We start from the raw sequence: 16,138 nt of genomic DNA, 5'->3' as shown, positions 1-16,138 counted from the left end.
CCTCTTAATGTCTCTGATTCGCAATCTACCAGTATTCTTATCACTTAGCTGACTGTTGCATCTACATGTATCTGTATCTTTGAACTGAATTTAGTTTTATCTTTTGTTTTTTCTTTTGTTTTATCTTTGATATTTTTATGTAATGTGGAGCTTTTCTCCCTGGGCCTCCACTGAAAATGGGCTCCTGAGCCCAGTGGACCTCCCCGGTCATCAAACTGAAATAAATAAATAAATGTTCAGACCCAGGACAAAACAAGAACTGAGAGTGGAGGTTCTTCTAAAGAATCTGCCTACTACTATCACTTTTCCCTCTGTTAGATGACATATAACAGAGACTTAAACACCAAAGAAAAGGAAAAAATGAAGTTTCCCCAATGGGGCACTTAACTGAATAAGCAAAGGCAAAGGGGGACCAACTTCCATACGAGGAAACAAACCAAGGGGTATGACACCTGCATTTGGACTGGTAGTGAGACAGCCTGATGACCCTACACTCATAAATCCACTTATGTACCCTTACACCAAGGGCTTAGGCTATACATCAGACATATGACCATATGGAAGGTTTTTTTTGCTTTGGTAACCTGGCCAGACATCGGATTATCTAGGTGAGATAACCCAATAGTATTGGAGTACTGCAACAATGATCTAAGGAAGGACATTGATATGTGCTGGAGTTGAGATCAATGCCTTTGGAAGACCCAGAGATTGGTCAGTCAACATGTATTGCTACATCAATGTTTTATTCATCTGCATATTCTGTAACATCAAGGCACCCTGCACCCACATGTCCAGCCGTGTCAAGGCCATTGGAGCCAAAAAAATCAATGTCAAACCTCTAAACTTCAACAAAAATGCCAATGGTAAAGCCTCCCACAATGGTGACATCATTCTATCTGACTTTGGGCCCATGAATTGTACAAGTGTTAACACATGTATGTTGACATTTCTGGTCCTAGAAACACTCAGCATTAAACAAGTCACCTCCAGTGTTACAAACGATGGACTTACCAAAACCAAAATGAATGGCAAAAGTGACATCTACAGTTAGTGGGAGATTCAGCTTTCAGTCTAACAGTAATGAACACAGGGATAGTGTGGAGTTATAGAGATACTGGTCTCAGGCATCACCCTAGAGTAAGAGGAGAAAGAGAGGACACCCATCATTATTTGGTCCTTAACTAGTGCCCTCATCATCATCATCTCCCAGTCCAAGTTCACAGGAACAGAGAGATCTGTTAGAGGCCTCGAGTTGGGAAATTTGGGGTACTTCAAGTTCTTAAGACAAACACTGCTAAAGACCCTAACAGGGCCATTTCTTCAAAAACAGCCACTTCAAAATTATATACTCCTGAATCACGTGCTTTCTCAGGCTGAACCCTGAAGGAGGCTGTACACTGGTGCTTCCCCAACCCCTTTACGTTTCTCAATTTTATTAAGTTTAGACTTATCTGAGAAGGTTTTCATATGGAGTGATGCCTTCAGAATTAACTTGTTTCTTCTACCTGTTGAAGACCTAGGCTTGAATCTTTTACTGATTACACCAGCCTCTTGTAAATGATAGTAACCTAAGCAGGTGACATACACATATAGTAGTGGGTTCTTATGCTTGCACTAAACCCATCCTGACTCAAAATTCACTAAAAACTAATCACACTATGACTGCAAAAACCTAGAGGATAGATCATAATAGAAGGGAAAGATTCTCCTAAATTTGCATAATCCTAAACAGTGGTTAGAAGCCACATGAGCAGGGGAAGTTAAAAAAAAGTTTCTGACAGAACTTTCTCTCAAAAGCGGTAAGACCTGACCTGAAAAATGAGTTGAAGCTCAACAATCATAAAAGGAATAATCTTGAAAGAAAAGGTAGTTGAAATTGCCACAAACCTCAGATTTACCTGAAGTAAGTATTGAGCCTTTTTCTCTGAAGAAAGCTATTCAACGGCCAACGAGATCAGGAAAAAAGATTAGGTACTGAGGTTATTGTGAGAGAAGAGGTGGAATGTAAGCCTGGGGATATCAAACAGAATAGTGCCTCTAAGCAGCTAGCCCTAATTGCTGAAGTGGATGGACTGGATCATGTAAGATCATCCCTTCAGTGAAACAAATTAAGGCAAAATAGAATGGTCTAAGTTAACACAAAGAAAACAGCAGTGCCAAAAAGTTCTTACCTCTGGGCAATTTTTATTACTTTAATATCATGCTCTGAGTACAACTCTATTTTCAGCACATAGACTGAAATATGATAAGACAAAAAATGCATGTGTCACTTTAGACTTACCTTACCAAACGATCCTTGACCAAGTACTTTTAGTAGTTCAAACTGGGAAGGTTCCGCCCTTTCACAACCTTCTTTCACATGATGCGTGATAGGAATCTCCTTGAAACTTCCTTCATCCTAAAGAATCAATATTCACCAAGTTACTGAAAAGAAACATCAGCATAAAAATATCTGCAAGAAGTTTACTCACATGGGCCTATGCACAACACTAACCCAGTGGCTGCAGAAGGCATACAATTTAGGTAAATGAGTATACAATAAGGCATACTGTTTACTCAATGGCAGTCTAATAAAACAAAACTACCCACTATGAAGTAACAACATGGCATCATTTTTCAGAATGAATCCTTGGTTATTTGTGAGCAGACATTTCCAAGTTGCATTTTTTAGATCATTAACTGTCACTTGATAATGCACTCAGGGTATTCTGGTTACTATCACACATCTATCACAACATGGGTATGAAAGACTGCTGTTATTGTTAATCAATACCTTATATTCCCATTTTGTTCAAAATTATTTACTTAATACAAGCACACTTTCTATTTCTGTACTGTCAAACCAAAGTTACACAGGAATAACACCATCCAAGTAGCTGTTACTTTCCTGCCTTAGTTGTACTCTCACTGAAAATGCTCACTTTTGATTTTCTGTTGTATCTGGGCACCAAGCAAGACAAACTCAAGTAGGTGTTGTACAAAAACGAAAAGCTCCCATTAACCATAATAGTATTCAAAGGGACTTAACAGACTATATTACAACCATATATGGAAATCTCTCAATGCTGCCTAAGTACTGAAACTTACACAAGTTCTGTCAAGGTTATCAAGTCTTGGAAAATAAGAGTATAAGGGATTAGTCCAGTTAAAAATAGTTCTGATAGCATATTTTGGAGACACTCTCCCTTTCATATGCTCCTTGTGTCCTACTGGAACAAAAACACTCGTCCATCTACCTACTTAACTGAATAAATTACTTGAAACTTCAACAAGGTGACTTTATTCCACCCACCGGGATTGCATCGGAGAGTCAGTCTCCTACATCTGTTAGTTTAAGGGATTTTTATCTGGACTAATCTTTTGTACTCCAGTTCTTGTTAGCCCTGTCATGCTCTGGGTCACAGGTGGGATAATGGACCTAACTCGAGGTTTCTGAATTACCCCAGTCTTGGAAAATCAGGACACAGAAACTTGAAAAGCATTGTTTCTATTTCACTCCTACCCGATCCAGAATTCTAAAGCCACAGTCATTTCTATGCGGCAATAAGATCATTCACGTAGCACGTATACTTCATGTGCACAATCCCTGCCACTTCTATATAAAGAATGCAAGCCGTATTTTAATCTCTGATGTGCCACTACATTATATGAATGCTTGTTATGGCAAAGTATATACTCATACACTTGCACAGGACTGAGTTAATTTTTTCAGGTATCCTTCACTAATGTTAAAAGTTGAGTAGTCAGACCACAGAAACATTGAAGTAGTATTCTTAAACAAAGCAACATCCCCCCTGCAAAAAAAAACAAACAAAAAAAAAAACAAACACAGACTCCTGTAGTCAAACAACTAACCTGAGAGCTGCGAAATGAATATCAGACATAATTGTTGGTAGGCTGACATGTATCCTGTATACTTTCTCAGTTAGAAAATACAGACCATCACACTTTGGATGGGTTACACCAGTAATATCTAATGTCAGTTCATTTGCCATGGCACTTGACAGCTGTCATAACCAACAATCTGCAGCAGTTCAAAGATAATGGATTCAGTTCTTGTAGTTACTGAAGTTGTCTCACAGTTGGCCAAACTCTTGTCATATTGTAACTAGTTCACTACAAGCAACTTTTTTCTTTCAGCTGCTCCCATTTGGGGTCACCATAGTGGATCATCTTTTTCCATTTCTTCCTGTCCTCTGCATCTTGCTCTGTCACACCAACCACCTGCATGTCCTCTCTCATCACATCCACAAACCTTATCTTAGGCCTTCCTCTTTTCCTCTTACCTGGCAGCTCCATCCTTAGCATCCTTCTCCCAATATACTCAGCATCCCTCCTCAGCACAAGTCCAAACCAAAGCAATCTCGTCTCTCGGGCTTCATCTCCAAATCATCCAACCTGAGCTGACACTCTATATACCCATTCCTAATCCTGTCCATCCTCGTCCCACCCAAAGCAAATTTTATCATTTTTTAACCCTACCAGCTCCAGCTCAGACTCCTGTCTTTTCGTCAGTCCCACAGTCTCCAACCCATACAACATAGCTGGTCTCACTACCATCTTGCAGACCTTCCCTTTCACTCTTACTGATACCAGTCTGTCACAAACCACTCCTGACACTCTTCTCCACCCATTCCACCCTCAAGCAACTGTTTCTATTAATAATGAATGGCAGTTTGACATCTGTTCTGACAGTTGTCAAACAAGAACTCTTTCTTGGTTTTCAACCACGCAAACACACAGCCTCACAGACATAAATTACATAGAGACAAACAACCACATAAAAACTTGGACACAAAAGCACAAACACACACAGATTTGCAAGCAGATACACATTTTACTGGCAATTATGTATCCATATCTAAAAGTTAAAAAAAGGGGCTTTTTTTCTACAAATTAACAAACAAAACATCTTTCAAAATTGGAAAACTTACCAATAAAGAAAGCCATATGGTAAGTGCAATGATCCTCTACTAAATGGGCATTATAGGGAAATAATAAACAATGCAGTAGAAGGCCTTCAGCTGGAAGCTAGCATTACAAAACTAATGGGCAGTCCATTATTTTCCTATAAACCCCATCCTTTAGGGCATTACTGCTTTCGCACATGGTCTTACTGCTCGCCTAGATGGTCCTACTAAGTAAAAATGTGGCAACTATCCAAGTCAAAGTATGCATTCACCAAAGGTAAATAAGCATGACAGACCAAGCCCAGTGTGGCCCAGAGGATATCAAATAACATGCTTGGTACTGCTCATGTTCTACCTGTACATCAGAAGTTAAAGGGCTTTATTAATGAAACACAACTGCTTCCTTTCCAAAAGCTTGTAGTTTTTGTAGTGCAGGGCTTAACCTTCAGAAAGCATTTCTGTTTCTGTAGTTCCCCGTCACCAATAACAATGAGTAATAATCTTTGAATAATGGACATCAGTGAGAAAAAAAAAGACTGAAGGATTCAAAGAAATGTTATTAAATAAAATTAGTGCTAACAGAAATACATGAGAAGTGCTCAGTGTGTGTTATGGAAGCACATAATTCACTTAACACAAGATAAGCACTTTTTCTTTAGCAGTGACCACAAAAAGCTGTAGCTTGAAGCACTGGTAGAATCCAGAGAGTAAACAGGTCATTAAAAATACAAGGCTACAGAAAGCAATCTGTTAACCAGAATGGCCACGTTTTAATAACATTACACCACAATTTAAATACAAATTCATCTGTTGTATCCAAACATTATTCTGTAAAAGAAAATCAGTTTGACAAACTAAATTTGATTCTACTATACCACATGGATTAAATGACACATTGAATACCAAGTGTTTGTTACAGTTAAATGAGAATGATCAATTTTAAAATGGATGCAGTTATTTATGTAAACATTATGCAAGTTTGGCGTATTGTGTTCTGAAGTGTATTATGACATTATAGTACTGTTAAACCTTTAACATGGTGTAATCCACTATGTGATTTTTTTTGTGTGCCTAAGATCCTGTCAGACTTTACCCAAAGTGAAAAATAAAAAAAAAATCAATTCCTTCTCATTATATTGCCATCCAAAAAAACACTGGAGAAAAATCTCAGTATCTGGCAATTAGTGCAGGGGACTGAGACTGGGCTGTTGGTGGACTGTTTTCTGTAGTAACGGGTACAAAGTATTTCTTCTGCCTCCACTTTCCTGCTGTGCGACTCTGAGCAAGCCTCTTAGCCGGGCAACACTCCTGGGTCACCCCTAAAAAGGGGCACTTTGTTTCAGTGGGCTTGTCTCGCAGTTACTTATGAATATATAACAACGGGAGTCTTCGCATCTTTGTGCAGAGAAATGTGAACAGTTATACATTATCAACTGTATGAAGACGGTCAGTATTTATAGCAATAGTACAGTCCCCATGGTCTCAGCAGCACCTTAACCTCAAAAATGACACCAAAGAAAACTCTGTACTTGGTTGTACCACTGCATTTCCTTTATACTTCACTGAGACTCTACTAGCTGACATCTACAGGATAAAATACAGTGGTCAAAGTTTCAGCTAAATGAAACAATGGTAAAAAACATTTTCTGTAGCACTCCATTCCCTTACTTACTAATACGGTCACTTAAAATGAAGCACAAAGAAAACAATTCGAATCACTGTCACAACATAAATAGAAAATGCACAAGCAACAAGATATCCTACTGAAAATGCAATTGGAAATTCCGAATTAGAAACTAAACAAGTTTATTCATTCATTCATTAATTCATTAACTGCTGACTAGGTTAGTCCCACTAGTCTAGTGAACTCTTTTCAGGGGAGACCCAAAATTGTATTTCGAATACAATTCAGTAACCTTCCCTACTCCTTTTGATAGGTACCATGTGATCTTTTACACCCCATCTGACCTATCAGCAACGCAGGCAGATTAAAACCCATAAGTTTACATTAGACCAAGTATAAGGACACTCACTACTGCACACATTCACTAAAGCAGCCACAACCTAACTCAAACATACGAGACATTCTCTCACACTCTAGTGAAATGGGATATTAAGTTATGGCCTGTCGTTTCAATAACAGAAATTTCCCTAAAAGTAATAACGTTTTGCCAGCAGTATTCCACATGAAGCTGCACCCATTGCCAAAATGAATAGCAGGTAGCTTAACAAGCACAACTTCTCTTTATATCCAATTAAATCTGACGGATGAGATACACTGCACAAGACGTAAACATAAGGAAAAACAGAGAGATGGCAAACAAAACCAGCGCCACTCCTCAAGTGGTGAGGGGTGACATTGCATTATACTGCTCAGGCTACATGGTTTCCATATTGCTCATTGGGTTTGCCTTCCTTTGCACATGAAGTACACAAAGATTTGTGCAACTCATCATGCAGAAAGAACTTACTCATGCAACCTACACAGTATACTAGGGTATTGCCTGCCATCCTTGAGTAGGAACACAAATTTTTGAGAGTAGAATTGCCAATCTTCCAAGTACAAGTAACAATTTACCATAACAGTAGATGTCCTACTGATCACTGCTGCAGTATTCCTAACACATGGGTTATCACTGTTGTCATACAGCTGGGGATACTAAAGCTTTACCGCTCCAATATCGTACATAAAATGTGTGACCTAACCTCAGAAGCATAGGAGTATATAGGCAGATGTACAAGCTTAATTCCTCAGACGGTCTCCAAGCCAGTGTCCTGAAGACCCCCAAGACAGAAAACTGGTCAGCTAGGAGCGGCATAGTATGAAGAGGCAAGAAATCCTACTCACTTCTAGGGTTTTTCCCATGAGATAGGAACTACAGGCAAAAGTCTGAGTACCGAGAAAAAAATTATAGCAGGGAAAGAGGGTGGGAAGAAATACTGCAACAGTGAACAGTATTGCATCTACTGTTATGGTAAGTTCTTACACAACGGTACTCTGTCTTTTCTGAAATCACTGTTGCAGTATTCCAAACACATGGGTGATTCCAAGAACTAAGGGGAAAGTAAGGTGGTTAATCAAAAGGCAGTAGAACTGTACAACAGGCCAGATAGGACTGATCTAGCAAAGGCAGCTCTAGACCTTGAAAAGACATCTATTTTTTAGTTGTTTAGTGAAAGCATGTATTGATGACCAGTTGGCCTGGCATTCATCCTTTGTATAAAGCTTCAGAAGCTGCTGCTGCTGCTCTGTTAGAGTGAGCTTGAGGGCAAGGCCTTGCCATGTAGAGAGTAACAAAATGAGATGGCCTTAGAGATCCAGCTGCTATGGTTTGCTTGGATACTGGTTGGCCCAGTTTAGACTCCAAGAAAGAAAAACAGTGGATCATATTTTTGAATGGAATTTTGTTTGTCCAAATAGAATCTTAACAGTATGTGAATGTCCAGGGAATGGAGTATCTCCCACCGGATTCTGTGAGTTGAGAAAGAAGGTATGTTTATGGCCTGACTGAGACACAGTTCATTCACTGCTTTAGGCGTAAATGAAAGATTAATCCTGAGGGTCACCCTGTCTTTGTGAAAAATAAGAAAAGGTCATGAGTGCCTGAAGCTCTGAAACTCTCCTGGCTAATGTGAGAGCCAGATGAAGCATAGTTTTCAAAGTGCAAAATTTGAGGTTTGCTGATGTTGCAGGTTCAAAAGAAAGTAAGAAGCTTCTCCAGCATAAAGCTGAGGTCCAAAGTAGGGGTAAATGGCTTTCAAGATGGTCTAAGATGCAGGACCCCTTAAGGGATAACGTGACTTCAGACCTAAACATAAATTGGCAAGTGAAAGGTACGCAAGCAAAAATGGCCAACAGGTGCACTTTGATAGAAGAGTAGGACAAACCTGTAAATAAGAGTTCACACAGAGATTTTAGAATGGAAAGTACCTCTGACTGGTTGAGCTCCTGTCCATACCTTTGGCACCAACAGGAGAAACTCTTCCATTTGGCTATGTAAGATTTTTGAGTGGTGTCTTCTAGCTTCCTGAGAAACCTTAACATTTTCAGAAAAATGGTGCCTGTATCATCCACTTAACTGTATTTAGGGATGACAGACTGGGGTGAAGCAGTAACCCTTTCTGTTGTGTGAGGAGATCCACTTGTTGTGCCAGTCTGCATTACTTGCCCGTGGATAGGAGAAAAAAAAAAAAAAAAAAGAGGGAACCAATGCTGTCTTGGCCAACAGTGAAACACTAACAAGGGTTTTGTTTTCTTCCATTTGAGTCTTTAGAAGGACTCTCCGAATAAGGGGTAGTGGAAGGAAGTCAAAAAGGAACCCACATGTTTTACTTAAAAGTGAAAGCATTTGTCCTCCAAGCTGAGGAGAAAAGATTCCTTGTGCAAAATAGTGAAAGCTGCTTTTTGGTCTTTGAAGCAAACAAATCTAACTATGAAGTGCCCCAACAGTGAAGAATCCCTTGGAAAACCTGTCTGTTCAGAATTCATTTGTGAGGGTCCTCCAAGGACCTGCTTAAATAATTTGCCAACACATTGTCCTGTGATGGAATGTATGTGGCTGGGAGTGACATGTTTTTTTCTGAATGATAAGGTCCCAAGCTTCCTGTGCCAATCTGCAAAACTGATAACATCTAGTCTCTCCTTGCTTATGTGTTGTAATTGTGGTCAAGTGGTTAAGGTGATGGACTTGAAATCCACTGGGGTTTCCTTACACAGGTTCAAATCCTGTCAATTACGTTGGTGCTGTTTTAGGCCCTAGTGGCCTAGTGGATAAAGCATTGGCCTCCTAAGACAGGGACTGTGGGTTTGAGTCCCATCTGGGCTGACATTATCTTGATACAAGTGAAGCTTTTTGGGGATCCCTGGTGGTCTAGTGGTTAGGATTTGGCACTCTCACTGCCACAGCCCATGTTCAATTCCCAGTCAGGGAATTTCAATGGATTTGTTTTATGATCCTATGAAACAGAGCACCTCTAGGACACTGTTTAAGAGGCACCTGGATGAGTGGATACAGCACCGTAAAGTCTTACTGGGATAGCACCCACAACCTGTGGGTAGTCATCACTAAATGTAATCTTGGGTATTTGACTAGTACCTCTATGGTATTACATTGGGTTGAAATGGCTAAGCTTAAAATGACCTCTGGGTTGACAGCCTAGTAATCTCCTATGATCCTATGTAACACACTACTGTGTAGTCTGTGAACATTCATAGGGCATCTGTTTTCCAAAGATGTGAGAAGACCTGAAGAGCTTGGAAGAGGGTCCTCATCTCCTTCATGTTGACATGATGTTTTAGCAGCACTGGCTGCCATCTGCCCTGTACTCATTAGGTGTCTGTCCAGTCCCCATATGTCTTGTCCAATGCATCTGTCTTTATTTCCTGAACTGGGCTGTAGGAGTGAAGGAAGCCCGGAGTTTGGTTTCACCTGATCTTTCTATATTTGGATGGTTAATTCTTCTGGTATCTAGGTTCAGAGGTGAGCTGCAGTCCCTTCATGGATTTACACTGTTCTTGAATGGTTTTGAAAACTTTGGCAGCTTGGGGGCCAAACAAGAGATACTTGTCTAAAGGAAAGTCCACTAGTTTTGCTTTCAAGTCCTCAGGAACAGGCTGGCTATAAAACCACGCATACCTGTGGATTACAGAGCCTGTAGCAGCTGTTCTGGATGAAACCTCTTCAGCATCACAGCTGTATTTAATGTTGCATCTGGCCACATGTGTAGCCTGATTAAGTAAAGTTAACATTTGTTGTTTAGTATCAGTATCCTGCAAATACACTATTACCTTATTCAAGGAATCAAGAATGGATATCAAGTATTTGGTTATCTGGGTTCGGTAATTAGTAGCCATGAATGACAAAGTAATGGAGGTACACACCTTTCTAACCCCACCTATCCATAGCCCTGCTATCCTTGTCTGAAGGAAGGGCACTGGCACTGGGAAGGATTTTAGAAGACTTGTCAGGTGAAGAGGGAAACTGCAGATGGGTCTTCCACAGGATTTTAAACAGACATCTAAGTTCATCAGGGACTTTATAAAATCCATCTAGTCTTTTGGGATCCAGAGGATGAGTGCCAGGGGCACAGAAGAGTGGATTGAAAGGTATTCAAAAAATCCTCAAGTACAACAGGTACAGGGGAAGGGAATCGGGTGCCCTTTCCGAAAGGTTGTAGCATCCTTTCTGAACCTCTGAGATCCGCCTAGACTCCCACTCAGAATGCTTCATCATATTTAAGATAGTCTCTCCAAAATAAGCTTCTTCTATGGGAGAATCAGGTGAAATGCATTTCTCATCATCTGAAGGGACTTGGCCAGGAGAGTACATCTGAGATTAGGCCAGACAATGGTCAGAATCAGAAGCCTCCTCATCTTCAGAGGAAAATGACTCTGCAACCATCTTTTGAGGAGTGGGGGGATTGACAGGAGAAAGGAGGAAGCTTTAGAACCAAAATGGTCTTAAACCTTGAAAGAAATCCATTCTTTCTCCCTAGAAGATGAGGATGAGGGAAAATAACAGGTTTAGCTTTGTGATGCTTCTTTTTTTTGTGTGACATCCACCTGTACTAAAACACAGTAGCTCATATCCTTGACGTACGTTGATTAATTTACCTGGACTCTCTTCCCTAACCAGGATCTGAGGGGCATCCTCCAGACCATCTGATACTTTCAGTGAGTGTTGAAGGATCACAGAAATTTGGGAGAAAACTTTCACTGAGTGAAGTTCTCTTTTTGCTCCACTGTTATGTAACCGTGGAATTGGTACATTTGAGTGCTCCCTCACATGGGGATGATTGAGGGGGACTTTTTTTTTGTTTTTTTAAATCAAAGACCAATCAGCACTCAACAATGACAGTTGCCGATCAATTAATACAATTCCGATCAAGGGACTCAACAGATTTATACAAGCATTTATACGTGCCTTAAAATCTGAAATGGCTCTAAATTTTATTGATAAATATTAAACATGCTCTGTCAAACAAAAAATTTATTTAAGTTTTAAATTTAAAAGCTCATTCTGACAGATCAGAAAAATGTGCCACTACCAAACAGGTTACAGGCAGGAAGGACTTGTACAATACTTGCCCATGACCTGGGAAATATCCTTTTGTTCCACACTTAAAAGGATTCAGCTGTGTTTACAGTGTTAAACTTTATTTCAGTGAATGGAGAAAATACATCATTGCAGAGATGTAGCTACGGCAGGGCAAAAGTGGCAGCTACCCTGGGTATGAGGTGTTAGGAAAGGCAAGATCATGCCAATTAGTTGGTAGTACAGTACTGGCATTCATTTTTATATCAGCACTTCTGAATGCTGGAAATTAAATGAATGCTATCACTTTTGCGGTCAAGAGTAATGTACTTCAGCTCTTCATGTGTGTGGTATAAGATGCATTTTTAAAAGCATAAATTGCCTTTTGTCGCGGTTTTTTTTTTTGTTATTAAAAATAGAAGACTTTTTTGTTTGTTTTTGCTCCTCATCATATCAGAGAATGGACCTTTTTACAGTTTAAGGGGTGCCACATTGGGGAACAGCACTAGGCACTAGATGGGCAAGTTATGGCTCTGCATCAGTGGGATGCTTTATAATGTTTCACTTAAGATATTAAGAATTAAGAATGAAATTGATTTGATTCTTATACTCTCCAACTTCATATGCAGTGGTATATTGCCAAGGCATCCATGTCAAATATTTCTGGTTCTGTCTCAGAACATTACAATCTTTCTCATAAAATGTGTGTGTATCAGCCTATCTGTGAAAGCACATGATCTAATGGACAATGGCATTCTCTCAATGACTGGTTCTCTGCCTTGTGCCCACTGGCTGCCAGGATAGGCCCCAGCTCACCCATAACCGCAGAATAAAAGGCAGATATGGAAAACATTAATGAAAGGGAAAACATTCCAGATCTCACTAACTGAATAACACCATGGATTATCACTAGTGTCCACTAATTCATAAGGAAATGCACCTTAATATAAACACACTTTCCATCAAGTAAAGATATTTGTAAATCACCACAGACAGCAAGTTTGTGTCCTCATTTTCAATTTTCTAATTCCGTGAAGGAAAATATTGGCAGCTGTCTGCCAAAATCATTAACTACAGAAGCATGAAGATTCCAGGCTTGTGTACTGCCAACTTAACTTTAATTGCATCTCAAACCCTTATCTAATTATATATTGTCATTCTCATTAATTTGCATAACTTCTGCAATAGACCTTCCACTTAACATTTGCACAAATGCAGGCAACACTCTGGTATACGTGTACCAGTCTAGTTTAGCTCTTGCCAGCTAAACATGGATTCTTTTATTTTTATAAATGAAACCCTATTTAAAGAACAAAGCAGAATATGGCACTTCAAGCCTGAAGTGGTTGGAGAAAGGCCGCCTCACTATTCAGTATGTTTTTGGCTCTTTGAACACCTTACAATCTCTCTCCTTTACTTCAGACTACACAAGCAGTATTACGTTAATGAAAACGCACTATAGCATTCCAAATGATGCACTGCAACAGAAACTTCAATGTGTGTTAAGGCCATACGGTCAACACAATGTCTCTTACATGCGTGACTGCATGTCTAAATATAAAAAAGCAATAGGGTCACACAACAATGGTGTGCATAAAGGACCAAACTAGAAGGGGGGCAGCTACAAACCTCCCCAAATGAATGCACCATTATAGATATGCAAATTACAATTATCCCTTAAAGGTATACAACTACTCTAGCAAAGTGGTTTTGAATGCACAATGACTCAGTCTTTATTCCTAAGTAGAGTGCTTCAAAGTATGTACAGCTTATTCACTTATGCTGTACTGATATGAGAAAAAAAGGGAAACGTATCACGGCTACAGCTAGTTAAGTACTGTTTATTGGTCTAAATGCATTAACAAAATACATACATAACACCCATCATGTATTAGAACTTATTCGAGGAGTGTGAGATTTACACACCTAGCAGAGACCATTTCAAGAGTGGTACTCTAAAAACACTGCACAATTTGTCATCATTGCTCTGACATAATGCCGACTGATATGACTAACTCGGACATGTTTCTTGGTACATAAAACATATACGACTTATAGTAATGAAATGCTACTAGAATTATTGGTAAAAAGTATGTGGGCAAGTTAAAAACATTGTAGTGCTGATCTTATACAACACAGGGTGCATAACAGGGTGTGCAATGTGGATATACAAGAATGATACAGAGACAGTTACCTATAGATCATTTTGCTCTACACAGCAGCATAGCACTTCACACACACACACACACACACACACACACACACACACACACACACACACACACACACACACACACACACACATTACATTACCAAGAATTGTAAGAGTATGTATAGTGGACAGAGACTATACAAGTGACTAGAATGTTCAAAGATACACAGAGTAAAATGTGTTAAGTGTATAAATCTAACTATTCAGAACAGCTACTTCTTGATATTAACTAGTTTACAATGATTAACCAAGAGAAAAGAAAAATGTTAAGATGAGAGTGAGCATACGGGAACACGCTACCATATATTTTGGTAAGGTTACTAAGGCTATATACAGAAAATTAGGAAACTTGGGAGAAGCCAGTTGTGGCCAAATGTCAGAAGTCCCTGAATCAGCTAAGAAATTCTGAAAGGCAGGAAATGCAAATCTGGTGTATGCCAAAAATTACAATGACAGGCCAGCTACTCCAACTGCATGCTGTACATGAGAAGGTACACACTTGCCATGGTAGGCTAATTTCATTTGCCCTAAACAGTAATCCAGCAATGTACATACTGCCTATGGGAATATTACAAGAGCATTCAGTGGAAAAGGCAGCATAAAACTTGTCATAACACCAGCAGCCATTATTATGGGCCAAACATTAATGTAGTCACAGTTGAAGGTTTAACCAAGAAGGGCAGAATGCAGCAGCCAGTGGTCACCTCACCATCCTTAGAGTGGTGCATGGAGCTTCTTTACCACAGGTGCATCACCTGATAAAGACTAACGATCAGCTGTGCATAATGAGGTTAACATTAATGCTATAGTTGCACAGTTATGAAGGTAATGCATATTTTAGCATTAAAGAACGTCTACAGAATGACGTATTTCTGTCCAAGGTCTTCCCTATCTAGCATGACCTGTTAACTGCCTATAGCTTTATTCAGCTATTAGTTTTTCCTCTCCTGTTCTTCCTGATCCTCCTAGTCTATACACAGCCTTAACAATACCTCTTCCAATCTTTAATGATACGTATTTAGGTTTGTGGTCATTTTAAAAGCTACCTTCTCTTACAGCTGAATTCTTCTTTTACTCCTGGGTAACAAGCCTAGTCCTAGAGAGACTTTTTTCTGTACCCTAATTCTGTGAATTATTTTATACTATTATGTAGCATTTTACTGTGTATTTTGCGCTGTCTTGCATGTGATGTTTATTTCGGTTGCAGATGACTATCATGACTTCATATCTGGTTGTTCTTGTCCTTTTCCTTCTGTGATGTACTAAGCACCTTATGGTATAATCACGGTAGTGCAGGTTACAGTAAGTTAATGTCACAGTGTGGTTTTAGTTACATACATGCCACAATGGTTTCAACTGTTATTATGCATCAGCCTTCCTAAAGATCAGTGCTCTAAACATATTAGTAAATACAATTACAATTATTGTTAATGCATCAAAGATGACAGAATTTACCTACTCACACTTCTTCTTTCGGCTTTTCCCGATTAGGGGTCGCCACAGCGGGTCACCTGTCCGCTCATGATTGGCAGTGGAGTTTCACAGTGTCGACTTGTCAGCCTGGCACCCAACCTTCCAAAGAAGGCACACATGCACGCACTCACGCCTAGGGCCAGTTTAGAGAGTCCAATCCACCTACAGCATGTCTTTGGGATGTGGGAGGAAACTGGAGCACCCGGAGGAAACCACATGACCACAGGAGGACATGCAGACTCTGTACAGAAGGCACCCCAGCCGAGGACTGAACCAGAGAATCTCTTGCTGTGAGGCGGCAACACTAACCGCTGCACCACCACGGCTGCCCTTACCTTCTCACACTTAAACACTATTTATATGTATATAATGCCAAACTGTCGTCCATAACAGTGAAAATGCAGGTAAAAATAGGTTGTTTTTATTACTAAAAACCTGCAGTTTCAAAAGTTTTAGAGTTGGCACCAAAAGTGTTTATGCATGAGCTTATCACCCATCAAAAACAAAAA

At 39.7% G+C, this 16,138-nt stretch overlaps 1 protein-coding gene and 1 non-coding gene across 2 annotated transcripts in view; one reads left to right on the top strand and one right to left on the bottom strand.

Moving 5' to 3' along the window:
* Positions 1-16,138, bottom strand: part of RPS6KA6 (ribosomal protein S6 kinase A6) — a 1,361,734-nt gene that overhangs the window by 940,721 nt on the left and 404,875 nt on the right. Inside the window, exon 3 of the mRNA XM_044057140.1 lies at positions 2,282-2,398. Within this exon, the coding sequence (XP_043913075.1) occupies positions 2,282-2,398 (117 nt within the window). The remainder of the gene's footprint in view (positions 1-2,281; positions 2,399-16,138) is intronic.
* Positions 9,567-9,648, top strand: TRNAS-UGA. Its single transcript has one exon. It is a non-coding gene; the product is annotated as a tRNA-Ser (tRNA).

Source organism: Protopterus annectens, chromosome 15.part0, assembly GCF_019279795.1.
Source record: "Protopterus annectens isolate FY-2018-M chromosome 15.part0, PAN1.0, whole genome shotgun sequence".
Taxonomy (NCBI): Eukaryota; Metazoa; Chordata; order Ceratodontiformes; family Protopteridae; genus Protopterus; species Protopterus annectens.
The sequence above is the reverse complement of the archived record's forward strand: the minus strand, read 5'-3'. Positions and strand labels throughout refer to the sequence as shown.